Raw genomic sequence first — 27,968 nt, 5'->3', positions numbered from 1 at the left:
CACAATCTAAAGAGGCAGAAGAATATTATTATTTGAGGGGAAAATATCTTGAACAATGCATACAAATGATTAAAAGACCTACAGTAAGTAAACTAAAAAGCAACTTGCTGGAAACCTGTTTTGTGTATGTCTGTTTATGGTTGACAAAAATTCACAATATAATTGCAAACATCAATCAAATTGAAAAGTCAGGGCGGAATATAAATCTGCATGTTGTCACAATTGTTTTATTAGTAATACCTGGGATATTCAGTCGAATGTCCTTCTGACAGTTCATTTCTCCAACTTTGGCTCTTATGAAACACTTGTAGGTCCCAGAGTCTGCAGGAGCAACTTTCCTTAAGACCAAAGATGCATTTTTGTCCAGGGACACTGAATTGTTGTGGTTTTCGTTTTGAATGACTTTTTCCGACTTTATGAGGATTATCATCGTAGATTTGTCACTGCTGTTATTGTGTAACTTTGGTGGGAAACAAAAGAGAAAAAGGAAATGATGTATCTAGTGATGAATATAACATTTGTAGCACTAAAAAGGCTAAGAGAGAATTGTGATTCAAGGCAATTCATGTTTTCCTAACTTTTAAAGTTTACTCTATAAAGTCAACTGTATATTGAAAAACTTAAATTGTTACAAAAATCTAAAATAAATTAATGCTTCTTGAATAATTAAAGGGTGAAAAACGCTTGGTTGTAACATGTTCAAGTAATTTATTTTAAAAAGTTGACACAATATCAGATTTTAACAGTTTACATTTAATTACTTATCGTTTATTTAGCACACACACACCATGATCAGGTTCATTTCATTATTATAATTCTTTAAACTAAATATACTGTAAGTATGTATACTTTCAGTATGTAACTCTCAGATAATATGCACTCTATGAATATAGGCAATATATTTTGATGCATTTTAAACAAAACAGCTTTATTAAACAGACATGTTTATTAAACTATTATATTAGTGTCCATAAAATTGAAATTAAAAGACAATACAATTAAATTCAAGCAAAATATTGCAAAAAAAAAAAATTACAACCTACAAAATTTCAACTAAATTTTTACATTTTTTTGTTTCTCTTGATTTTTCCTCTTTTTTAAATTTGTATTTAAGATTTGTTTAATAACATATAAATTTAGGTGTACTAGTTTTTAGACTGTTATCGTAAGTTATTTTGTTAGATAATCTCCAGATTTGGCTTCAGTTATGACTAATGTAATGTATATGCACAAAACTAATATTGTATAGCTTCCTATTAAAAATATTAATTTAAAAGACAGATTTTGTGATTAGACTTATATATGCTAAACATTGTACTTCTACTAACTAAAAGGTTTAAGAATATTTGGCTTATACTTTCACTCAAATATATATATTTAAAATATAATTAGCTTGTAGTCAAGTAAACTTGAGTAGCCTATTCAATATTTTTTTACATCATTTTGCATATTTTCTGTTAAACTTCACAAGTTTATATAACAAGTCAGCTTTGAGGTGACATAATTCACAAGCATACTTGCATTAACAATTTACAGAAAGTAGGATTTAAAGTAGGGGTGACCAATCTTTTTCTTATGAAGGGCCAAAAACCAAGTATCATTGAGAGCTGTGCGCCAAAGGTAAATATACCAAACTATATTGCATTAAAGTTGCCATGGGTAGTTTCCTAATTTATTTAATAATATTTCAAAATGAATAGATACACTGTAAAAAATTTCCAGGTTTTCACAACAAGTTACTGTAATTTTTCACAGTAAATTACATTAGTATCCCTTCACAGTATTTAACTGAAAAATTCACAGTAATATGTTGTATTCATAATTTTATTGTGAAATTACGGCAGGTAGCATGATTACAGCAAATTACTGTGAAAAGGGCTATATCTTTTGCACGTTAGTTATAGAAATTCAAACCTTTTTTAATTCAACGTAGAAATTAATACAAATGAACTTTTAACAGATAATAACAGAATGTTATAGCCCCCAAAACGATTTGGTTACCAACATCTTTTTGGTTGTACTGCACCTTTATTTAATTTTATACAGTTAACATAGAATAGGAAATAATATTTAATGAACAACTGTGTGCTTAGCCAAAACATAATAAACTGGAAAAAAAAGTAATTAATTAATGAAACCAAAGACTGTTAAACAGCCAACAATTATTTTAATGTCAGGGTAAATGTCTGCTTTAGACGGTTTCATGAGTATTGGGCACCTGTCATCGCCTGGAGGTCACTAATCTCAGAATTAAATATATTTATATATATATATATATATATATATATATATATATATATATATATATATATATATATATATATATATATATATATATATATATATAAATTATTATTATTTTTTTATCTATATAAATAAACCACAGATTAGAGTTTTAAACAACTACATTGTAGCATGAAAAACAGTTAAAACTTCATTTTCGGACGCAAATAGAGCCATCGAAGACGGGGCAATTGTCCCAATGTCTAGCCTGAAGACAGGCGCCTCTCGGCGGATACATGAGTAATGAGCGCCGTTACCGCCTGGAGGTCATAGATCTCCGCTACCGGCAAAACACACTTAAAATGACACACAATCTTTACTAACAATCCACAGATTTGAGTTTTGAAGAACTACATTCTCGCATGAAAAAGTGTTAAAACTTTATTTCATTACATATTACAAGCAATATTTATAATATTATGTGCCTTCTCATCCACCATTACAGCTTGATGCAGCTTGGTGCAAAATGAATCCTGGGAGTAAAAAAATAATAATTCTCAATACACTCCAAACGAACTTTATTCTTATTGTTAAAATCAGAGATATGTAATATTTTGAATGGCGAAGAAAATAATTAACTTTATATTTCACTCAATATATTACTTTTGCACTGCTTCGGTTCAGGACTCGTGTGACATTGAATCAGATTCAGATATTTTATCAGACGTGTTCATGAGCTCTTAGTCATCAACAAGCAATTCGTGTACAAGCAGTACACGAATCAAGCAATATGATGAAATATTAATGAATTATATGTTTGCGTCTTACAATATTATACAAAACGGAATCGTTTTCAGGGGAATTCGACTCTTTACTGTTCACTTAAAGGAGCCGAATTCGACTCTTTACTGTTCACTTAAAGGAGCCGATTCATTTAACAGAACTGACTCGACTCGACCGCAAACAAGCGCCATCACCACAGACAACGCCGTCGTCTCTTCACCCAACGGATTCATCCTCGGTAAGTGTTAAAATATGACTTTTGTCCGTTAAATGATTGTTGTATGTGTATTTCTGTATAGTGCATGTCATTTAACAGGAATTTACCGAGTACTTCAGTTGTACTCGAACGTACAGGGTTTAAGCGCGCCTTTTTTTAAAACAAAAAATTAACGACGCCAGATGGTGATTGTAGTGTTTTCTGAGGTATTAGCATAACGTTAACGTTAGTTCCTGAAAAAAGAAAGGGAATTTTCTTTAATTAACTTCTTGTTAACTGCATTTTCTGTTTCAGTACAAGACTGAAGTAAAGGTGAAATGACTAAAGTTAAGGTAAGCTCTGACCTTCACTTAAGTTAACGTTACGGTTAACGTTAGTCACCATCATGTAACGTTACGTTAATTTTGTTCACTGTAACGTTAACGTTAAGTTAGTTAAATAAACTAAACTCATTATGAAACAAGTCTTAACTGTTTTATTAAATTAGGCTTATAATACAATTCAGTTGTATTCTTTTAAACTAACACTAACACAGTACATATTGTATATTTCTCACTGGTGTTAATGCAGTGCTAACATTTAACTGTTACTAATGAGAACTAATTGTATATTGTCACTAACTGTAGATTTTATTTTTTGGTGTTCAGGTGTACCTGATAATAGCTGAAGTGTGAGGTGAGTGTAAATTCTGAGCACACAAATATAACCTAAATTCATTATCACAATCTAAACCTATATATAGAGAGAGAGAGAGAGAGAGAGAGTATGTGTGTGTATGTGTGTGCGTGTGTTAGATTGAGTCTTATTCTACTCTTATTATATTCATATTTTTTTGCAGCCACAGCCATTGATGTTGAAACACTGATGCTACCAATCACCCCTCACTTGATTATTAAAGGTAATGTTGATGCCTTCCTCATTTTTATTAGATTTTTTAATGTCAGGTTTTTCACAGATTTGTTGTGAGCAGTTTCTTGTACAAACTCTTTTTCTTCTTCCAGAAGTTCCACCAGTACCTCCAGTAGTAGTAAATATTAGACAAAGATTTTTTTAAACTATAGTTTTTATTTTTATTAGCAATTTTACTGGGCATGTGTGTTTGTTTGCTTGGTTTTTAATAGGCAGAGCATGGAATGTCAACTTTGTTTCTACAAACAAATTTAATTATTCACAAACACCTCTAATTTAGTTCTTTTTTCCCCCTTTTAGTCTTATTCCTTGGACTCGGAGGGTCGAGTGGTCATGGGACCTCACCTGGATTTCACAACAGACTTTGGATCTGGTCTGAAACTGAAGTATGCTGAAGATGCCTTTTGCACTCTGGAATTTACGGTAATGTCTACAATAAATATTGTAACTGAGGGCTTGTTTTGGGGGGGGTTAAACAAGGAATGTATAGGCTAATACTTTCTAATGTGCTAATGTATAGCGCAAGTCATGACTCCCCTTGTCCCCTTGTTATAAAGGGCTGTGTTGCAGACACAATTTGTTTGTCTGTGCTGGAGACCGGAGGGGGAGCTGTCTTTAAAAGGATGGGGCTCTTATATCATATGTGAAGTTACCTATTCAGGTGAGTGGATTACATGCAAGTCATTGCAAATGCATAAATAATTGGAAATTTTTACTGGGCAGCACAAATTAAGTGAAACTCAAAAAACGTTGAAAAATATTTGGAATATTTGCAAAAAACTTGATTGAAATGAATACAACACAAGTGCTGTATCACTTCAATCAAGTTTTTTTAGCAAAATATTCCTAATATTTAAATCATGAAAAATTAGCTTGATGCAAGAAACATCCTGCTAGTATTCAAGAGCAAGTACTGTGATGCATGTGTTAACTTTGCAATAAGTGTGAACCCAGCATTAGATTATAGTCCGTAAACAGAAGGTGTAAATCAAATCAACTGTTTTAAAATGCTCTGCCTAGGTCATTAAAACCACTATTTGTTGTTGGACTGTTCTTTATTTTGTGTTTGTGATGGAAATGTTTTTCAGATGTTTTTGTTTAAATGATTGCAGTTTGACTGAGCTACAGTATTGTCAGCATGTTCAAACTGAGCTAACAGTAATTTTGCTCTCTAGTGCAGCAGTAGTGTCCCAGTAGTGTTGTATGAAGCTAACTGTTTGTCTGCCCTTTTGCTTATAGGTGCTTTTTGGGCACCAGTTTGGAGATGGAAGACAGACGAAGTCAAAGAAGCAGAGAAGACACATCAACCAGCAAGTGTGTAAAATTATCAGGAAAAAGATTGACCTTGAATAGACGACTGCCTAATTTAGCAAGAAGTTTTTTCTCTTTCTCTCATGTGTGTATGTATGTATATATATATATATATATATATATATATATATATATATATATATATATATATATATATATATATATATATATATATATAATGAGAGAGAGAGAGAGCGCACTCTGAAGCACTGCTTTTTATATGTATGCTACATATGATGTCAGATTTTTTTATTAATATGTTCTTATAGTATTTTTTGAGGCTTCACCTTCACCTTTTGAAAGTTTTCTGAAATGTTTACACAGATGTCATTAAGCTGTTAAATAAATCTGTAAAATGTATGTGTGTTTGTTTTTATTTTGATTTTAGAGTCTTTTCAGATCACCCAAAAATGAAGATTCTGTCGTCATTTACGCATCCTCAGGTTGTTTGGACACAAAGAGGAATATTTGATATTTTTATTCCTGTGTTTAACAAAAAAAAAACATTTTTAACAGAGCTGGAACAACCTGAGGGTGAGTAAATCAAGATAAAATTTTCATTTTTGTGTGACCTAAAATTGCTTTGAAATTTTACAGCACCAAACTGTTAAATTACAGTAATCCGGGATATAACTGTAACTTTACAGTTAAATCAGGTATTTAAACTGCAACCTACTGCTAAATCACAGTAATCGTTTTGCAAATTCACAGTAAAATATAGTTAATTCTATAAGATAATACTGTGAAATTACAGTAACAGACTTTATTATCTACTGTAAAGTTACAATATATGGTTGTAATTTCACAATAATTTAATGTGACAAAACCACAGTAAATTACTGTGAACTACCTCACAATAATTTACTGTGAATTTACATAAGTAATTTACTGTGAAAGTAATGCAATTATTAGCCAGTAATTTACTGTGAATTTAAGGTCAAATTTTTTACAGTGTAATATTACTTTAAATTGTGTTATCTAAAGCAGTATAACTTTTTAAATTATAACTTATTGCAATAATATAAAACATAAACAATCACATTTATAACACAGTGGAGTTCAATGCTGAATACAATGGTCAAACAGAATCTGTCTTTGACTTGATTTGGTCTCCAAAGTCTCTGCATTGTCGGGTGACAGTATGCACATTTAAACAAAATCTGATTAATTTACACCATTTAATTGAAGTGTTTAATTTTAGTTAGCTTTTAACAATAAAACAAACAAACAAACAAACAAACAAAGAGTTACATTAAATTTGATTTGACAATCTCTAAAACCATCCCCATCATTCTTCTCTCAACTTTGGCCCACGAGTCCTAGTTTGGGCATCTTTGATTTAAATAGTACTTTCATAAACTAGTATTGCAATTAACTAGTAAATTATCCCTATACCTATTCATTTACTTGTAGAAAAATTGCAAAAAGAAAATTGTAATTGGTGTACTCAGCCAGTGTTTAGCTTATCGCATGCTCAAAGTATACTTTTATTAACAATGCATACAAGTGAATTACTAGTAAACTAAAAATATTGTTGATAAAATCTTAAAATATTTTTCTTCATCTATGAAAAATGTAGTTGCGAAATAGGAGTCAAGTGCAACGGATGTAAAAGGAAATGCATGCGTGTCAGTACTTTTATTTAACGGGGGCTAGGAAAGCGTGTTGCAAAACTAGCAGTTAAAAACCCAGTGCTCAAGTGTTGTTATATTTTTTCTTTCTTCTTTTTTTCCTTCTCACCTCTGCACGCCTTGTCTTTTTAACCACAAACTGCATTCAATGTGTGCAAAAAATGACAAGCAAACACAAACTTAAATATGCATACTTTTTTACTCAAACCACACTCAAAAATGTCTGCTGTTTGTTCAAACTACTTATTAAAATGAGCTGAAACAGCAGAATTCCCGAGGATTTTTGGGGACAACTTGTTAATGTTCAATCCACTAAAAAATGTAAAAACTAATAAGCTAAATTAATTCCTTCATGTTGTACTAACACAAATCATTTGTGTGGAACCCTTTTTTTTACAGTGCACACTATCAGAGTTATAATTTTTTTTTAAAAGTAAGACATTTATGTATTTAAATTAATTTAAAGTATTTATGTCTCTTATTAATATACTATATCAGACATTTAAACTTTTACCATATGTTTCATTTAATTCTCAAAAATATATTCAAAACTAACATCAAGTATACTTCACTTTTACAGAAAAGATTATGAGATTATACAGAGAGTCCCCTACACTTAAAAACAATGTTTACAGTTTGTTCAAACTACTTTAAATTGAGCTGAAGCAACACAATTATTGAGGTTTTGGGGGACAACTTAACTATTTTATGTTCAATAACCTTAAATTTGTGAAAGAAAAAATTATAAATTAACTTAATTAGTTCATGTCGTCGTAACACAAATCAATTTTGTGAAACCCAGCATTTTTTACAGTGTAATAAATATATTTTTTCTAAATATTTCTATTCATTTAATATTTTCTAAATATTTAAAACAGTTTTAATAACTGCTTTATAATTGTACATGTTCAAGTTTACATAGTAAAATATCAAGTTCAGGCTTAAATGGCTAGGAGAAATAGTTATGTATATACATAGTAATAATATACAGAAATAGTAATAATATACATACTATATGTATATTATTAAATTAACTTAAATAGAATATACAATTACAAGCATAAACTAAACTGTTTAGTAAACTATTATTGTATTAGAATTTAGTCACAAGGAGTATTGAAATAGCGCATTCACTTAAAAATAGTAGTTAATATTAATATACCTACTTTATTTCAGTATAATAATATAATAACTTACTTATGATTCTTAGCAATTACCCAAAGAAGCAGTCTTGACAGGGAATACACACAAGCGACTTGTGTACTTATGTGAACTAGGGATAGGGATGTGCAATTCTGAAATAAATAAATAAATAAATAGAGGGTAACCACAATGGAACTATGGTTTTATAATTGTAATTTCATGTGCATTTTCCAACTTCAATAATATTTACACCCAACAGCAATGGTAAAATCATCGTGTGGTATTAAACTTCCCATTTAGAATTTTTGCTTTCTTTTTGTTTCTTTTTGTTGCGCGTTTTGATTTCTCTTTGAGAGGCTGTGTGAACTTCGCCTCAGCAGCGTAACATTATACTACTTTCATTATATACAGTAGCTATAATAAAAGCAGAATGACACTTGTGCTTTGGTGATTTCCAAGCTGTTTTTGGTCATAGATGTTGCAGGTTAATGAAAGCCTCCTGTTTAGCCCTGGATGACCCCAGCCCAATTTAAACCAGGATCCACATGTAGAAATTAACTCACATCTATGGATTGAGTAATTTATTAGTTTTTACAAATTTAGGTGTGTTGAACATAAAGTATTTATAAATTATTATAAATATTTATTAATCAAAAATATATAAAAGTTGTCCCAAAAAAATCAAGAATTGTGTTGTTTCAGTTCATTTTAAATAATTAGTTTGAACAATCAGCAAACGTCTCTGTTATGAGTGCATGGTGTTTCAATATCTTCTCCTATCATCCATTCTTGGTTCTGTCACAGCACAGCACACGGTGAATTTATAAATACTTTCATACAGCGCTTTGAGTTACTGAAAATTAATTACAGTACATACTCAATATAATGATTTGGGATCATTGATAATTATGATAAGATCTCACACAGCATATGAGGTGTTTATCAAATCAGTGTAAGATCTTTGAGGATGTCCGTATAATGTAAATAGGATGCATTTACCTGTGGTCATTTTTGATTTCACACATACTGTACAAGTATGGACATGTCTCACCTTGTACCACGTGACTGAGGTATATTTCTGACACTTCTCTAGGGCAAAACAGGGTAAAACAATGTCCTCATTGCAATCAGCGGTGAAATCTTTGCCAACTACTATACCAAGGGTCAGGGCTAAAAAAAGAAACATTAAACACAATGAAAGCATTAAAATAACTCTTTAAAAACACTGAAAAAGTGACTTGGTGCTTGAATGGTTGGTTATTGGGTTATTGGATTTATTTAATTTATATAATCATTTTACTCCAAATGGTTAAATTATGGTTGATTTTACCATAGTGTAACTACAATAACCGCTTTTGGGATTTAATTGGATTAAAATAATGTTTGTTTTTTCATGTATGCTGGATTTAATGCGTTGACCTAAATTTTGATGTTTTGCTTTCAACTATCAGCAACCCTTATACCCAGTAACACTTTATAGTAGAGTTGTATTAATGCTATAATAATGCTATGATGTAACATGGACAATGAGCAAATCATTTATTACAGTATTTGTTAGATAATTACATAACATTTATGTATTATATAACATTAATCAATGGTAATGAAGGTAGCTCATGTTATATCACATATTAACTAATATAAAACACAACTTTGGATTTTATTAATGCAATTTTTTTAGTAATAGTTGGACTGTGAATAATAGCTAAATGATGTACATGTATTGATAATTCTTAATTCATGTTAGTAGATACATTGACTAATGAAACCTTAATGTTTAAAGTGACAGAAATCTTACTCACCTAGCACTATTAGGCAAATCATCATCGTTCTAGTGAATTGATTTAGATCCTCTTAAACTTTGCTGCTTCCCACACGTTTACGCAACACTTACAAAAGGCGTGGATTTGACAGTAGGCATGTTTTTGCCGACAATTAACTTAAGCTTATGGATCATGTTGCAAATCTATTAAGCATGTAAAAAAAAACTCTAATCAGATTTGTTTTTCAAAGAAGCTGACGACTCCACAATTCCCCTCATATAAACACATTTGCATATGTTGTTTTATTATTGTGCAAATCCGCGGTGGTTTTCGTTTAATTTAAATATACAAAATAAACCTAATGTTTTGCACTTGTTTCTAATCTAAAGCAACAGTCTCCGAAACCAACACCAGTCGGTACTATACATATGCAGTGTGTAGAGGTGTCTGTTTGCATCGTTTGAACCAATCGAGATTTGCCGAGACGTGAAACCTCACACTGTGGTTGGGTCGCTGAAATCATGACCGCCTTCTGTTCTTTTCCTCTCTCTCTCTCTCTCTGATTGGCTGATTTCCCTGTCATTGCTGTAATACTTATCCAAACGATGCCTATAAACTTTCTGCTGCTGGTTCACCACAAAGATCTTAACATGTTTTGTGTTATGTACACCATTTCTCTTGACATAAAGTAATATTGTGCATGGACAATTCTTAGAGTTAAACAGAAATCTTATTATTTATTATTATTACTTATCTGTTATTTTAGACGAATCAGCAAATTTGATTTTGTATAAAAACTTTATGTAAAAACGACTATTCCCTAGTAATTTTCAGATTATAAAAGCCATTACCACTGGTGTTCATGAGAAGTCATGTGACCTTCGGTATTCAGAGAACAGAAACTTTGAGGGGAAACTTGTTTGGAATGCTTGTTTTGTAGCTTTATTTTGTGGGGAGAAAAGGCTTGTCTGCTAACTTTTTGATTCTGGACATCTAAATAATTAAAAAATACTTCATAATGTTTATCTTAATTATATTTTAGCAGCAATTATTGATGAAAACTATTCATTTTGTTAAGATCACACATAGACGTTTTTTTAACATGATTATAAAAAACTTTAAACCTTTTTAATGTTTTTTTTTTTATAATTGATTTGTATGTCAAGATACAAGTAAAAAATAAAGTTAATTGAATAGTGCTCTAGGGTATATATATATATATATATATATATATATATATATATATATATATATATATATATATATATATATATATATATATATATATGTATATGTATATACGTCTTACATACTGTCATTGTTGAGGTCTAATCTATATTAAAGCTAAATAGTTTTTGTTTGTATATCTGAAATGAAAACTGTAAACTTCAAAATCATATTTTCTTTTTATTTTATTATTTGGGTGTCTTGTTAGAATTTGACATATTCTGTTGTTGTCTCTAAAAATAAAAAAAAGAAATAAAAAACTAGTCTTGGAAGGAAGCCATCCATGAAGCTATCAGAAATCACGCACTCGTTCACTAATGTTTATTGCAATTTCTTTTTGAACAAACAGAATCATGTTAATATATTATTGGAACTTTTTTGAGTATTAGCTAAAAAATACATTTTTCACATTTAATTGTAATGCAGGGTAAACTTAACATACATCTTACTATAAGCTAGAGAAAGTCTTTTTGACATCAAATAATGCATACAATTTCACAAGTCTTTTCTTGTTTTTTACAGTTGCTTTCAGAGTAAAAAACATGATAACAACAGCACAAGCCCAAACAGTGCATGGAACTATAAGGACTTTAAAATCATAATTGGCATGCAGAGCATCTACCTGGCCAACTGCATGCACATGAGGCTTTATGCAACCTAAAAAAAACAAACACACATATGCGCGCACACACACACACACACACACACACACACACACACACACACACAATATTAATTTGTCACATTTATCATTCATAATCAAAACACAATCTGTGAAAATGAAACAAAAGACATTAATGGGATTTTTTTTTGTCTTTGGTAGCTACATCTCCTTTACTGTAATTTGCTCCATTATGAAGTACAGTAAACTAAATTTACAACTTAGTAAAATTGACAGCTATATAAAACTTTTTAAAATTGTAATTAACTGTGATGAATGTGTACACTTTAAAATATATTTCAAACTATTCAAACTATTATTAAAATGAGCTGAAACAACAAAATTCTTGAGATTTCATTGAGACAACTTATTTTTTAATGTTCAATCCACATAAATTTGTTAAAAGTGTTAACTTAATTGATTTGTGTTGGGTCAACATGAAGGAACTATGTGGAACTCTGCATTTTTATACAGTGTATTGAATACTTTGAACAAACTAATAACATGAGTAAATTTATATTTTCTCACCTTCAGAATACTCAATATTTACTTCCTGAATATAATGACCCAGTGGAGGCCATAATGTGCATCTATAGGTGCCACAGTCGTTTTGTGTCACAGCAGGAATAAGCAAAGAGTTGTCCTCTCCAATTTCATAGGAATGAGCGGCAAACTTATAGAGTGTGGTGGTGTTTTTCATCAAATTCTTTGAAACAAGTCCAGTCAGCACATCAGAAGCTCCTTCAACCTGTCAAATAAATTGACCTTTTAACCCACGCAGGAAACATTCCTTTATGTGTTATGCAATTAACTATTGGATTAACAGCTGGAGCATTTTAAATTGTTTGGTACAAACCTTGTACCAATTGATTCTCCTATACTTCACACCTTTCTCTGTATTAGCTCGACATGGTATTTTAATCCATCCTTTCTCCTCTATCGATATTGACAGGTGAACCAGAACATGGACTAGGGGAAAGACATTTTAAAAAGATATATCTGAGGTTACACTTTATGTCGAATAAAAACACGCTAAAATGAAAGCAAATGGTAGACATAAGCGGAAGGTAAACAATGTGTCCTGTTACACGAATGTCTTATATGCAACAAATTAAATGCAAACAAAATATGCAGATGCATGTACGAATAAATGCATTTTATACTTACACATTAAAAAGTAAGTATAGTGCATGATCAAAGCGTTGTTACGTGCACTTTCTTTCTTGCTTTCAAAACGAAACCGAAAGAAAGACTCGATGATCAACGGCCGATTCTACTTCCTCCTCCTCCTGTTCTTAACTTCATCGCACTTTAATATTACTTAAAGTTTTTTTTTCACTTGCTAACAAACTTTTCAAATCTGTAGTCACTTTTTCAAAACGCTTAACACAATAGCACAACATCGGCCCGTTGTGAGCATAACATTAACATTATTTTCACACAATATTTAGTCAACACATTTCTAAAATATTAGCAATTCTTTTACAAAACTTTCCTCATATCAAAACTTGTATTTTGTTTATTCCAAGTGTTTAAAAGCAGCATGACAGACAAAAAAAACCTACTGTTTCAAACTCTAAATGTAAGATGAAGCAACAGTTTTATAGACCATTTTAAGGGATGTAAACAAAAACAATGGTCCCAATGTATTTCCTGTTTCACATTTTTGATTTCTATACCTTCCGAGAATCAAAAAAGAACCACATATTTATAAATATTGTAATTAAAGCTGTTTTAACATTATGTTACAGTTATGGAATAGTTTGATAACAAGCAGGAACTGTTGATGGGCCAATGACATTTCCACATTGAAATGGTCTGTTTTGACAACAGCATCAGATTATTATTTTTTTTTAATTACTCAGAATTTACACTTTTTCTGTGTGGAGGAGGCTTAAAACTCCTTTCCTTTTTTATATTGAACTAAAAGCAAATACCTGATTGTTATATAAATGTTGTAGCACTAAAAGTGTTTTTATATTTTTTGGCTGTAATCATAGGGGCACCATTTTACATTTACAAACAGTAGCACATATCACATTATCTGTATATCTGTGCTATATAGAATAGAATCAGTAAAATAGAATCAATGATGAACCATTACAGGTTCTTTGTATAATCTAGCACTTAAATTAAATTGGTTCCCCCGAGATTACGACCCAATACTCTTTTTAGAGTGTTTATTTTACAGCAATTTCTGTAAGAGAAGCATTGAACACATGATGATTATTTCTAAGTATATTTCTAAATGAGCTGTTGACATGAAATTGACCTAAATATTGTTAAAACTCAAACAATCTAAACATACCAATAAATTAAACAAATAAGCAAAAACATCTGAAAAATTACTTACGTGTATTCATGATTTATTCAACAACATATTCTTTCTTTTTTTTTACTAATTTGCATTGTGTCATTATTTAATCCAGTTATAATTTGTCCAATATAATATATATCCAGTCCAATATTCAAAATCATTAGCTCATTTAGTATTATAAAATTATATATATATATATATATATATATATATATATATATATATATATATATATATATATATATATATATATATATATATATATATAAATTAAAACAGCATAAAAAAACATAAACAAGTGGACATGAGAAAACTAAACTAAAATAACCCAGAAATAACAAACACAACAAACAACAAAATATTTTCTGGTTATTTACTTTAATTTATTGTATTTTTAATGAAAATTGTAGTTATCTCTATTCGCACATAGTTGCCTTCTAAAACAATAATTCCTAATGTAACAATTAATAATTAACTGATAGTTTGCAATATTTTGAAGTGGAAATATTTTCAAATTTATTAATTTGCCGTACGAGAATATTATATCATTATTTACTGACCCTTTAGCTGTTTAAACCCTGTTGTCTTTCTTTCTTCTGTTGAACACAAAACATGTTTTATAAGACATCAGAAAACCTGCATACATTGACCCATATTTTTTGTTTATCCTCGCTATACTGAAAGTCAATGGTTACAGGATTTCAGACTTCCTCAAAATACTTCTTTAGTGTTTAACAGTAGAACGAAAATCATAAAGGTTTGGAACGACTTGAGGGTGAGTAAAAAGTGAGTAACTTTTATTTTGGGGTTAATTATTGACTTTTTGTTGTTGTTTTTTCGGCACGGTTGACAAAACAAAATCTAGAAAATATTTCAGAATTATAACTGCAACTGTACTATTATAATCCGAATAATACACATTAATGGGTCACACTTTACAATAAGGTTCATTAGTTAATGTTAATTAATGCATTTACTAACATGACCAAACAATGATCAATACATTTACTACTGTATTTGTTCATGTTAGTTTACATTAGTTAATGAAAATACAGTAGTTCATTGTTAGTTCATGCTAACTCATGGTGCACTAACTAATGTTAACAAGCATAGACTTGGATGTCAATAATGCATTAGTAAATGATCAATTATGATTAATAAATGCTGTACATGTGTTGTTCATGATTAGTTCATGTTAGTAAATGCATTAACTAATGAACCTTATTGTAAAGTGTTACCCATTAATGAGTTCAAACCAATTGTGTCCTTGACACCTGCACACTAAGCGTTTTTGTTTCTTTTTTGCTTATTTTAATTATAAACAACACAGAAAAGCTTTACCGGGGGTTACAATGCCTGTTAAACAATTGAACCACATTTTCTCTTCAAGTTGACTTTGAGAGTACTTACAGTATAAGCATCTGTACAAATTAATTTTTACAATTTTGTTGTCTGTATCCTGTTTGTTCATATAAAAATATATTAACCTCTGAGATCCATAAAAAACACAAACATTAAGAAATATACATATAGATTGCATATACAGTACATATAACAGTAGATTACTGGGGGTGGAAAACAGTAAACACAAAGTGCAGAGTACAGATCTATTGAATTTCAACTGTTTCTCAATGACAACCTTCAATTAAATAAAATGCAGAGGAGTTAAAATAATCAATTTATCACAAAACTACACTCACAAAATGAAAAACTCCAACCCTTTCAAAGGCACAGACAACCTTACAAAATATTTACAGGATGAACTGTTTGATTGTTTTGTTGCTATTATTTTTATTTTCAAATCTCAGTCTTTACAACTTGAACTTTTTCCATTTGTGTTTCTTCGTACATCCTGTTGTTTTCTTCTTGTTCTAAATTTGACCTGATCACACACCTGTGAAAGGAAACTTAAAGTCAGTTAGGTGTCAGAATCACTGCAATCACACACACACACACACACGCGCAAGCGAAAAACAGACATTCTCTCACATGCTCGAAGCAATCAGTCTATGCCTTTTCTTCCAATAACTAAATACAAAATTAAACTGAAAACAAGTCAGTTACAGTGAAACAAGCCAGTTTATAAACCTAGCTGATGTTTGCAACCTGACCTGTTTGCTGCAATGCTCTTACAAAATTCTGCAGAAAAACAAAATCCACGTCCTGTCATAAGTGAGGCCCCCTTTGCTTCACACATATCCCCCCACTTACATATATCAAACCTTTGCTCTGCTTCCTGTTATGTAAAAGCAGTACAGAAGAAAATGTTTTCAGCAAAAGTGCCTTAATCTGCGGATCATTATTACTGTTATGACAGAAACAAACCCCCCCAACCAAACACACATAAAGTTGAAGTCAGAATTATTAGCCCCCCTGAATTATTCACCCTCTATTTTTTTTTTCTGTTTAACAGAGGGAAGATTTTTTATTTAACACTTCTTGTTTTTCAACAATTCTAACCCTAATAGTTTTAATAACTCATTTCTAATAACTAATTTATTTTATCTTTACCATGATGACATCATGGTAAAGATAAAATTCTGACTTCAAATGTATAGTTTGTTTTTTTATTCATTTTAGTAGTATTATTGAATCATTTGCATATTTTTATATTAGATTATATGTAATATATTTTTATTATTGTCATTATTATTATTATATTAGCTGAGTTGATGTACTACTACTGTAGCTTTGTTTACAAACAAGTGTTTCACACTCACACACAGGCTATTTCTCGTTATACATACAATTAATTTAATTAATCTGTCTTGCAATAGATGTAAAAACCAGCAACAGCAAGGGCTCTATTTTAACGATCTAGACACAAAGTCTAAAGTGCATGGTGCAAAAGCATTAAGAGCACATCCGAATGCACTTTTTGTTATTTTAAGGACAGAAAAATATGCTCTGCGCCCCAGCGCATGTCTAACAGTGTTGTGCTTATTCTCTTAATGAGTTATGGGTGTGTTTTGAGCATTAAACCAATCAGAGTCTCATCTCTCATACCCTTTAAGAGTCAGTTACATCACGCCATGGCACATTTGCTATTTGCATGGCAGACTTTGTAAGTGGAAAAACTGAATGCTTTACTAGCAAGATAACAGTTAAATAGACCATCTGCAGTGCGAGAATAAATAATGAGCCTCCTCCATTTGACCTCTTTACTTTCACTTTTCTTTACTTTCACTCTTTACTTTACTCCTTTACTTTTGTGAATAAGGAAACGGTCATTCGTTAGACATTCATTAGCCTGCATATTTCATTTAGAATGTTCAGTTTTAGTTTTCCCAGGTTCAGTTTTAATTTTCAGCAAATAAATAAATAAACAATAATAACAAATTGTGGTCAAAAAATGAGTTATGTCCAAACACACGACCTATGCCCCATATGATCCAAAACACGACAGGTGGACAAATCTAAACTTGTTTTTATTAAAGCAAATATAAATATGCATACAATAAATAATGCTGCTAATAATAATATTATACAAAAATCAAACTGTCATGAATAAACTGAAAAAAAAGCTTTTACATGTTTGGTGGAGGACTGGTAACTGTCAATGATGTAAGAGGAACGTTCGAGGTTACTAGAGTAACCCTTCGTTCCCCGAGGAGGGGAACGGAAGCACTATAAGTGGATTTGATTTGTAAAATCCACGCATTGGGAGGATTCGGATCAGAAGCCGCTTGTCTGGAGAGTATTGAACGGGCCAATGAATGAAATTAATTGGCAGCGTAAGCTTGCGCAGGTGTGCGACATCTGCAATTATCTCAGCATATAAGCACACCTGAAGCCAGCAGACGCCATCCTTTTAAGCTGAAGAGACTTTCAAACAGCTAAGGGACAGTCATTATGGCGACGGAGTATAGTGCTTCCGTTCCCCTCCTCGGGGAACGAAGGGTTACTTTAGTAACCTCGAACGTTCCCCTTCGGGGGGAACTTCAGCACTATAAGTGGATTTGATTTGTAAAATCCACGCATTGGGAGCCCATTGAAAGCGCCATAATGACTGCACCTTACCAACACCCCCGATGAGGAGATAGTCAAGCAAGCGTGACGCACCCACATCATGGGGGGCGCGGTCCTCCAACGTGTCCCTGGCCCTAATTTATCCTACTTCAACAGAAGTTTTACGGATTTAGATATATTTTTTGGGAAGTCGTGAGCATCTAGATAATTCTAGGAAATACGACAGTACGTTGGGAAGCGTGCAATCCCGATAGGGAGGACGCTGCGGAGGCCATCCGTTACCCAAGGGGGGGATAGATGGCAGAATTTACATATGGACTAGCCCTAAAAAGGGGGAGTACGCATAGCAAAAGAGTGGTTAGCGGAGAGGGAAGACACGGGTCCGCCCAGGGGGGGGACTTAACCGTGGCGGAATAAGCATATGGGATCGCCTAGTGGGGATCACGCATAGCAGGCACCTATACCCAAAACGCGGGCTGACCAGCGGGCAGACCTACAACGTAGTGGGCCAGCAAGTGACTCCTCCGCTGAGTCAGTGCTGGGGGCCACGGAGGAATCTGCAGGGCTCACCTGACGGGGAACTTTACTGACAGAAAAAAAAGGGCGCACGTACCTCCGTGTTAGGGAGAATAGCGCAGCAAGCGTGTTTCAACACCCTACCGAGTTGTCTCCTCAATCACCAAAGGGTTACCTAATACCCTTGAGGAAACCGGCTCCACTCGCAGATTGTAAAACCTTGCAAATGTGTTGGGTGTCGCCCAGCCCGCAGCTCTACAGATGTCTGTTAGAGAGGCGCCGCATGCACGCGCCCAAGAGGATGCAACGCTCCGAGTGGAGTGTGCACGAACTCCCGGGGGACACGGCTGACCTCGACTCGAATAAGCGAGTGAAATGGCAATCTTTGTTTTGATACGGCACTTCCCTGCTGCCGACCGCCATAACAGACAAAGAGCTGCTCAGATGATCTAAAATTCTGAGTACGGCCCACATAAATGCGCAGAGCGCGAACTGGACAAAGTAAAGAAACGGCTGGGTCTGCCTCCTCCGGGGGCAGCGCTTGCAGGCTCACTACCTGATCTCTAAAGGGGGTGGTAGGAACCTTGGGCACATAACCGGGGCGGGGTCTCAGGATGACGTGAGAGTAATCCGGCCCGAATTCCAGGCACGAGTCACTGACCGAAAATGCCTCCAGGTCCCCGACCCTCTTGATGGAGGCCAACGCAACCAGCAGAGCTGTCTTCAGGGACAGAAATCTTAGAGATACTGATTCGAGTGGCTCAAAGGGATCGGATCGCAGACTCGTGAGAACGAGGGCGAGATCCCAAGAGGGCATGAGAGGGGGGCGAGATGGATTAATTCGCCTAGCACCCCTAAGGAACTGGATGACCAGGTTATGCTTTCCCACGGTGCTGCCAGCTACCGCGCTATGATAAGCGGAGATGGCGGCCACGTAAACCTTGAGAGTGGAGGGCGACAGCCTGCTGTCCAACTTCTCTTGAAGGAAAGAGAGCACAACACTAATCTGGCAATTTCGGGGGTCTTCTCTGCGAGAGACGCACCATTCAGTGAATAGACTCCACTTCAGGGCGTAGGCGCGCCTCGTAGAGGGGGCTCTAGCCTGAGTGATGGTATTAACCACCGCAGTCGGTAGGTTACCTAAGTCTTCCTCGCGTCTAGGGACCACACGTGGAGGTTCCAAAGATCGGGGCGAGGGTGCCAGATGGTGCCCTGTCCCTGAGAGAGTAGGTCCTCTCTCAAAGGGATCCGCCAGGGGAGGGCCGTCGCGAGGAGTGAGAGCTCTGATATCCAGGTCCGGTTGGGCCAAAGGGGCACAACTAGCAGAACCTGTTCCTCGTCCTCCCTGACCTTGCACAGAAACTGCGCGAGCAGGCTCACTGGGGGAAACGCATACTTGCGCATGCCCCGAGGCCAGCTGTGGGCCAGTGCATCCGTGCCGAGAGAGCCCTCGGTCAGGGAAAAAAACAACTGGCAGTAAGCGTTCTCGGGGGAAGCAAACAGATCGATCTGGGCCTCCCCGAATCGCGCCCATATCAGCTGAACAGACTCGGGGTGGAGTCTCCATTCTCCAGGACGTAACAGCTGTCGTGAGAGCGCATCGGCTGCACGATTGAGCGTGCCTGGGACGTGAATGGCGCGCAGCGATTTCAGCCGCGGGTGACTCCAGAGGAGCAGACGGCGGGCGAGCTGAGACATGCGGCGAGAGCGCATACCCCCCATGCGGTTGATATACGCCGCCGCCGCCATACTGTCCGTCCTGACCAGCACGTGTTGCCGCTCCAGCACCGGTAAAAAGCGGTGGAGAGCGAGGAACACTGCCAACAGCTCTAGGCGATTGATATGCCAATGCAGCTGGGCACCCTTCCAGAGGCCCGCAGCCGCATGCCCGCGACACACGGCCCCCCAACCCGTGTTGGAAGCGTCTGTTGAAACAACAACATGGCTGGACGCCTGTCCTAGAGGCACACCGGCCTGTAGGAACGAGGGGTCGTTCCAAGGGCTGAGGGCGCGGCGACACAGCGCAGTAACCGAGACCCGGTGTGTGCCCGCGTGCCATGCGCGTCTGGGGACCCGATCGTGAAGCCAGTGCTGAAGTGGTCTCATATGGTGCAACCCGAGCGGCGTGACGGTGGCTGCGGATGCCATATGCCCCAGGAGCCTCTGAAAGAACTTCAGTGGGACCACTAGTTTGCTGTCGAGCTCCCTCAGACAGTTCAGCAACAGGCGAGCGCGTTCCTCGGAGAGGTGCGCTACCATGGTGATCGAGTCCAGCTCCATCCCGAGAAAAGAAATCCTCTGCACGGGGGCGAGTTTGCTCTTTTCTCGGTTGACCTGAAGCCCCAGTAGGCGGAGATGCCGAAGCACCTTGTCCCTGTGCATAATCAATTGCTCCCGCGAGTGGGCTAAAATCAGCCAGTCGTCGAGATAATTGAGTATGCGAATGCCCGCGAGCCGAAGGGGCACTAGGGCACCCTCCGCGAGTTTGGTGAAGACCCGCGGAGACAGAGAGAGCCCGAAGGGGAGGACCTTATACTGCCACGCTCGACCCTCGAACGCAAACCGCAGAAATTGGCGGTGGCGTGGAAGAATGGAGACATGGAAATACGCGTCCTTCAGGTCTATGGCTGCAAACCAATCCCGAGGACGAACACATTGGAGAATGCGCCTCTGCGTGAGCATTCTGAACGGCAGCCTGTGCAGACAGCGGTTCAAAACTCGCAGATCTAGGATTGGCCGTGACCCACCGCTCTTTTTGGGTACGATGAAGTATGGGCTGTAAAACCCACTCTCCATCTCGGCTGGAGGAACCGGCTCGATTGCACCCTTCGCCAGGAGGGCAGCAATCTCCTCTCGCAAGACAGGGGCAGACAGGGGGTTGACCCTGGAGAAATACACGCCCGTAAACTTGGGGGGCCGTTTCGCGAACTGAATCGCGTAACCGAGTCTGATTGTGCGTATGAGCCACCGCGAGGGGCTGGCCCGCGCTAACCAGGCAGGCAGAGCCCTCGCTAATGGAGTCATCGCTACAATCGCTGACGTACCAGCGGTGGGGCAGCGCGGAGTGGGTGTGCTGATCCGGGAAGCACGAGGGTCCCGCGGAAGAGCTGGAGGAGAGCGATTCGCTCTGGCTCCGCACCCTGACTCCGGAGAGGGGGCTGGAGGGCTGAGGGAAGGGAGACCGTCCCCCCAGCGCTCGTGAGCCACTGGCGAAGCACGTAGAGTCTGCGAGCCGGAAGGCAGCGCGTCCCGGACTGGCAGAACTCGTGCAGTCACATCCGGGGAAGGGAAAAAGTGCTCTTTTACTGATGTTTGGTGGCACTGAAAAGTACCGTTGTTATCGGGGCCCCGCCCTCCAGCGGGGAAAGAGCAAGTTTCCTCTTCTCCGGATGGCCTGTCTCAGGGACGCTTCGCGGTCCGTTACCGGACTTAACGGCGCCCTGGTCAGGAGGGGCTGCCTGCTTTCGAGGTGAACGCCGCGCCCGCTTGGCCGGAGGCGCAGGCGGGGGCGGGGCAGCACTCGTTGGCGGGCGCCCTCGGCGAGGAACAGCGGAGGTGGATGGCTCGGCGGGCGGAGCGGGCTTACGGCCACGCCGATAGATGACATTGCCCATCGCATCCGACTGCTCTTTAACCGCCTTGAATTTCTGGGTGAATTCACCGACAGTGTCGCCGAACAGGCCAGCCTGGGATATGGGCGAGTCAAGAAAGCGAACTTTGTCAACGTCGCGCATATCGGCCAGGTTTAGCCAGAGGTGGCGTTCCTGAACCACAAGTGTGGACATCGTCCTCCCCAGCGCACACGCGGCGGACTTAGTAGTCCGAAGAGCATAGTCGGTCGCGGTGCGCAGCTCATGTAATAAGCTTGGGTTGGACCCGCCCTCGTGCAGCTCGGCCAGCGCCTGCGCTTGGTAGCGCTGGTAGGTGGCCATCGCGTGCAAAGCAGAAGCAGCCTGGCCCGCAGCCTTATAAGCTCTGGCTCCGAGGGAGGCAGACAACCTACAGGCTTTGGACGGGAGGCGGGGCAAACCCCGCCACGTAGAGGCGCCGCGCGGACAAAGATTGACCGCGATAGCGCGCTCCACTGACGGGATCGCCTCATACCCCCTGGCAGCTCCGCCGTCAAGGGCGGTGAGGGCGGAGGCACACGCAGCACGGGCAGAGAAAGGTGCCCTCCAAGACTGCGTGAGCCTACTGTGCACTTCCGGGAAGAAGGGGATGAGAGGCTTCGAAGGCTTCGCCTTCTGGTCCTCTACGTAGCACCCATCTAGTCGGTCTGGCCGCGGAGCTGGGGGATAAACCATCTCCAACCCCACGGCCGAAGCAGCCCGGGAAAGCACGGCTAACATGTCCGCTTCAGGATCCGATTTGACAGCGCTCACCTGCCCGGAGGGGGCGAGCGGGTTCGGATCTTCGTCGGACAGTGAAAGCCCACCCTCCGATGCCGCGGAGGACATCTGATCTCCGGTGTCAGCGAGTGTGAGAGCTACCATCTGGTTAGACGGATCACTCTCACCACCCGAAGCTTGGATGGAGCGCCTTGAGGAGCGAGAGGTCCGCGAGCCCGTGGGCGGCGGATTATCTCCCACTGAAACCCTCAGATCTGCCCGAGCGCCCGCTGCTTTTTTAGAACAGGAGGCAACTGGGGTGGCTCGCTCTCTTGCGAAAGTTAGCCGCGATCTTAGCTGTGCAATGGTCATGGCATCGCAATGACGACATGAACCGCCCGCAAGCACCGCATTAACATGCTGGACCCCCAAACATGCAATGCAGTGATCGTGTCCATCATCCGGAGCCAGGAAACCCCCGCATCCAGAAACGCACAGTCGGAGCGCCATCCTGAAAAGGACGTGCTGCACGACTGTGTTGCTCTTTTAGGAAAGTTGCAACTATACGCACCGCTCTGGAGGACCGGACCCAAAGAACCGCAGGCAAGGGAGTAACCCAGCTCGACCGTCTGCCACCGCGAAGGCCCACTCTGGACCGGGAGACACACTCGTTCGCTCTGAAGTGCTGATCAGCAAGAGGAACCCTCATCGACTCACTCAGAAAGGATCTGAAGCGAAAAGGAAGGCGTCTGCTGGCTTCAGGTGTGCTTATATGCTGAGATAATTGCAGATGTCGCACACCTGCGCAAGCTTACGCTGCCAATTAATTTCATTCATTGGCCCGTTCAATACTCTCCAGACAAGCGGCTTCTGATCCGAATCCTCCCAATGCGTGGATTTTACAAATCAAATCCACTTATAGTGCTGAAGTTCCCCCCGAAGGGGAACTATTTTTTTGTGCTTGCATTAAAATAGATATATGAACGTAAACGAAAGTAAAATGTTATGTTTAATAAAAATGCACCTTTAAACACCAATGTTTATTTGATTACAAAAAAAAATCCCATGATGGCAAAGCTGAATTTTCCTGTCACCCAATCCTTCAAAAAAGCAATAGTAAGCTGATTCAGAGATATTTCAAACAACTATTGATATTAAAGAAAAAATGCTCTTTGTGTTATATTTGTAACATTAAAAACATATTTACTGTTGCTTTAAGTAAACATACTTGCAAAGAAAAGAAACTAAATGACATCTAGCTGTGGCTCAAGGGTGACTGAAATGCGGTATTGCATGAATTTAACATTTGCATGTGATGCGCACTGTCTGCGTGTTTCCTGGAAATCTATGTGGGAAAAATTGAAATAAAGATCGTTAGATTGACTGATCAAAAACGATATTATACTCACCCCCACAGCTATGATGCACAAAATGATTTTGGTCACACTGATGAGAATAAAGCTGACTGCAGCCCAAGAGGTAGACAGATCTATAACAGCAAGACAGGAATCTGTAGCAATAATGGTGCTGGGATAAACTGTGCTCGCCTGGACACATTCTTAAAATGAAAAGAAACAATATATCATTAGTCGTTCACTTTCTAAAATTAAATATGCAGTCAGAAAATTTGAAGATGTGAGTCCTTAAAATTGATTGTTCACCCAAAAATGAATGTTCTGTCTCACCATTTCTCTCTCTCTCTCTCTCTCTCTCTCTCTCTCTATATATATATATATATATATATATATATATATATATATATATATATATATAGAGAGAGAGAGAGAGAGAGAGAGAGAGAGAGAAAGAGAGAGAGAGAGTTTTTATAATCGGTTTTCCCATTTAAGGTAAATGCACAAATAAAACAGGACCTGTTCTAAATATGGACTGATGATGATAATTACACATGCTAAAATTTTAAAGTAGTCATTTATATTTAAAAACACATGCTTGTGATAAAACGTACTGCACAATATTGGGGGAAATTACATGTTCTGAACTGTAGAGTCTGGCTTGCAGCAAATTGGAAATTGCTGATGTAAATTTCATAATGTTCCACAGTAATCCTCGTCTTAAAGAGTCCTTCCTTCCTCCCCGGTTCCTCCCCCATTTTCTTAGATCGGGCAAAACAGTAGCCCAGTGGTTAGCATTGTTGCCTGACAGCAAGAACATCACTGGTTCTAATCCTTACTCGGCCAGTCAATGTTTCTGTGCGGTGTTTCCTCCCACCGTTCAAAGCCATACATCATAAGTAATATGACTAAACCAAATTGGCACCATAGTCAAGTTCCTAGCCAACAGTATTTTTCCCTCATAAAGCAATTTATCACTAGTCACAAATAAGCAGGGGAGTTCTCGAGATATACCTGAGCTCAATCTCTCCTCTCGCCCTGTAAACGGAAGGGAGCCCAGACCTCGAGGATCCTTTGAGCTCTGGGATCTCCCAGGACAGCATACCAAACAAGCTTAATCAATCATCAGCTAAGTGTGAACTCTTGAATTGTAAAATTCTGAAAGAACCCATTTTTAGGGTCAGAGCTGCAGCACTTAATAGAAATGTCAAATAGATTGAAAAATATTTTTGAGCTCTTTTAAAAAACTTGATACTGCAGATTTACTTTAATTGGAAACATACAAATTCTTATTGTGCCCAATTGCCAAATAAAGCCAGTGCTGATTAAATTAATTAGTTTATGTGTGGAAACATTTCATGTCCAAAGGCAACAAAAGCAAACATGAGGTCTATAACACTTTGTCATTTGCCAGCAAAAGTTCAAGAGTTCATCGGCAAGATTCTGTGTGTACAGTGCATGTCAGTGGTGCTGCTAAAAATAACAGAACCCGCTATCATAAGTGATTCTTTCTGCACTGCAAAGTGAGGCAACACATTAAATCTTCTACAGTAAACTGATAACCTGCTCTGTTTCCGACAAGCTTCAAACACCACGAACATGGAGGACAAATAGTTTGTCATCCAATCAAACCTGACATAAGAGAAGGACTGCCATTCCAGAGAGAAAGCAAATGGGTATATTTAGATTAAACATGACCAAAACAAACCCTGTTGATAACTAATTGTGTTTAATCACCAAACTAGTCTCACTCAAAAAAAGAATAATTTTGCTGCTTAATCAAAGTACTTATTTAAAATGAAATGAAAATATCCAAATTCTTGCTATTTTTGTGAGACTTAGTTGTTTTATGGTCAGTTCACTTACATTTGTAAAAACAATTAAGTTAGCGTATTTGATTTGTGTTTAGACAACATGAATGAATTGTGTGGAAGCCTGCATATTTTATTTACAGTGCAACCCATCCCTACTGACCAGAGGTCTGAATTACCTGAGATGTTCAATCCAATGAAAGAATCATAGTTTTGACCTCCAGCGTTTGCAGCCAGGTAGCATCTATATGTCCCAGAGTCTGAAGGCTGCACATTATGTAACTCCAGGGTCTCTTTCTCTCCCAGAAAAACAGAAGTTAGATTATTTGTAGAATTGAAGTATGTAACCTCGTTGCCTCTTTTCTTGATAATAGGAGAGTTCTACAAAATAAAAAGCACAACTGTGTTAGGATATTTGGCTGTGGTGTGATGATGCAGTTGGATTGATTGACCTAGTCAAGCGCTGCACCTGCCAGATTCTGCAGAATCTGCTATTGATACAATAACATGTACACCCATATTAATAACCACGAGGCAAAGGATATCCAGATGGTAACTCACCTCGATTTCCAGAACCTTGTACCATATGACGTAACGGAATTTTTTTGTTTGGTTTGTAGCTTTACAAGGAAGTCTGATGACATCATTACAGTTTCCATCAATAACAACAAAGCCAATTGTTGTTTCCCAATGCAAAGCTGTCATAGTGAACAACAACAAGGCTGCAAAGAGATAGCAAATCCATGATGATGAGCAAACATAGTGGTACGTTTGCATGACAACAATGTATTAAAGACAGTTTGAAGCTCTAAGCTATAACATTAATATTGCTGTTTTTTATACCACTAAACCCATGCAGCTCTAATAAAGGCTTCAAGAGAAATTCAAAAAACCACAAGCCCAATATATACAGGCTAGTTATCAACTCGTGCTGTTTTGACAACATTATTGACACATTTTTAAATGTGTAAACAGAAAGGGTTAACATTTAGGCCTACACTACAATGAAACTTCTCAAACTAAAAGCTTGTAGCTAACTAACATTTTGTAGCTAACTAACATTTTGGGTTCAGGTAACAGTGAACGTTTGTTACACTTTGACATTTTGCTTCGGTCTCATGATTATCTTACTGAATTAAATAAAATAAATCCACGTTACAGTCAATAAATATAAAAGTGTATTAACTGACAATTCTCACTGTTTGCACCACTTTCATCGTTCAAACACATTCACATTCAACAGGATCAACGTTACATAACCCCAAAACCTCAAAACTAAACTATTTATCAGAAACGAAACGCTACGAAAATAGAGCAAGTCACTATTTAAAAGGGGAACAAGTAGTCCTCTGTTTCTTTTTAACAGTAAATGAATGTGTTTCACAATTAAATACTTAAATATTCTAAAAGTATGTTTGATGTTGACTTACCTGAAATCTTCGTATAGCTCATTCTGAGTTCTTTGCATTAGCAAACCCATCCATGGACCACGAGAGATTATGTGAACACAGTTGTTTCTTATCTCTGTACGAAGTACGGCGTCATGTACAGTACTGTGTGAGCAAGTCTGCAGAATACTATTGAATACATGTCTCAATTCCGCCCTCTAGTGTTAATATGAATTATATGAATTATTCAGCATAAAGAATAGAACTAGTCTAAGAAAAAATGCAATTAGCAATGTTTAGTAATGCTAAATGTAGGCTACTTATCACAGTTTTTACATTTACCACTTTTCAGTGTATGAAAAAGTGATGTAAGTAAATAAATAAATAAAACTGTTTGTTGAAGACGATGTTGTAAAAAG

At 37.3% G+C, this 27,968-nt stretch overlaps 2 protein-coding genes and 1 long non-coding RNA gene across 5 annotated transcripts in view; 1 reads left to right on the top strand and 2 right to left on the bottom strand.

The window, feature by feature from the left end:
- Window positions 1-27,968, bottom strand: part of tcf15 (transcription factor 15) — a 51,181-nt gene that overhangs the window by 4,659 nt on the left and 18,554 nt on the right. The window lies entirely within an intron of this gene.
- Window positions 3,169-4,554, top strand: LOC137490333 (uncharacterized). 2 transcript variants are annotated; one of them, XR_011016628.2, is made up of 5 exons: window positions 3,169-3,244; window positions 3,518-3,555; window positions 3,871-3,898; window positions 4,062-4,121; window positions 4,433-4,554. It is a non-coding gene; the product is annotated as an uncharacterized lncRNA (long non-coding RNA). The 2 variants fall into 2 exon arrangements; XR_012384422.1 differs by lacking the exon at window positions 3,169-3,244 and adding an exon at window positions 3,394-3,429.
- On the bottom strand, window positions 14,547-27,692 carry LOC100535806 (uncharacterized). Of its 2 annotated transcripts, none has more exons than XM_003199102.5 (5): window positions 27,592-27,692; window positions 26,723-26,883; window positions 26,341-26,542; window positions 24,408-24,556; window positions 14,547-16,079 (listed from the first exon to the last, which is right to left on the bottom strand). In XM_003199102.5, the coding sequence occupies exons 1-5, from the start codon at window positions 27,611-27,613 to the stop codon at window positions 15,990-15,992; spliced, it is 624 nt and encodes a 207-aa protein (XP_003199150.2). In that variant the 5' UTR covers window positions 27,614-27,692; the 3' UTR covers window positions 14,547-15,989. The 2 variants fall into 2 exon arrangements, with proteins under 2 accessions (XP_003199150.2, XP_009302334.1); XM_009304059.3 differs by having other exon boundaries at window positions 24,408-24,487.

This window comes from Danio rerio, chromosome 8, assembly GCF_049306965.1.
Source record: "Danio rerio strain Tuebingen ecotype United States chromosome 8, GRCz12tu, whole genome shotgun sequence".
NCBI lineage: Eukaryota > Metazoa > Chordata > Actinopteri > Cypriniformes > Danionidae > Danio > Danio rerio.
The sequence above is the reverse complement of the archived record's forward strand: the minus strand, read 5'-3'. Positions and strand labels throughout refer to the sequence as shown.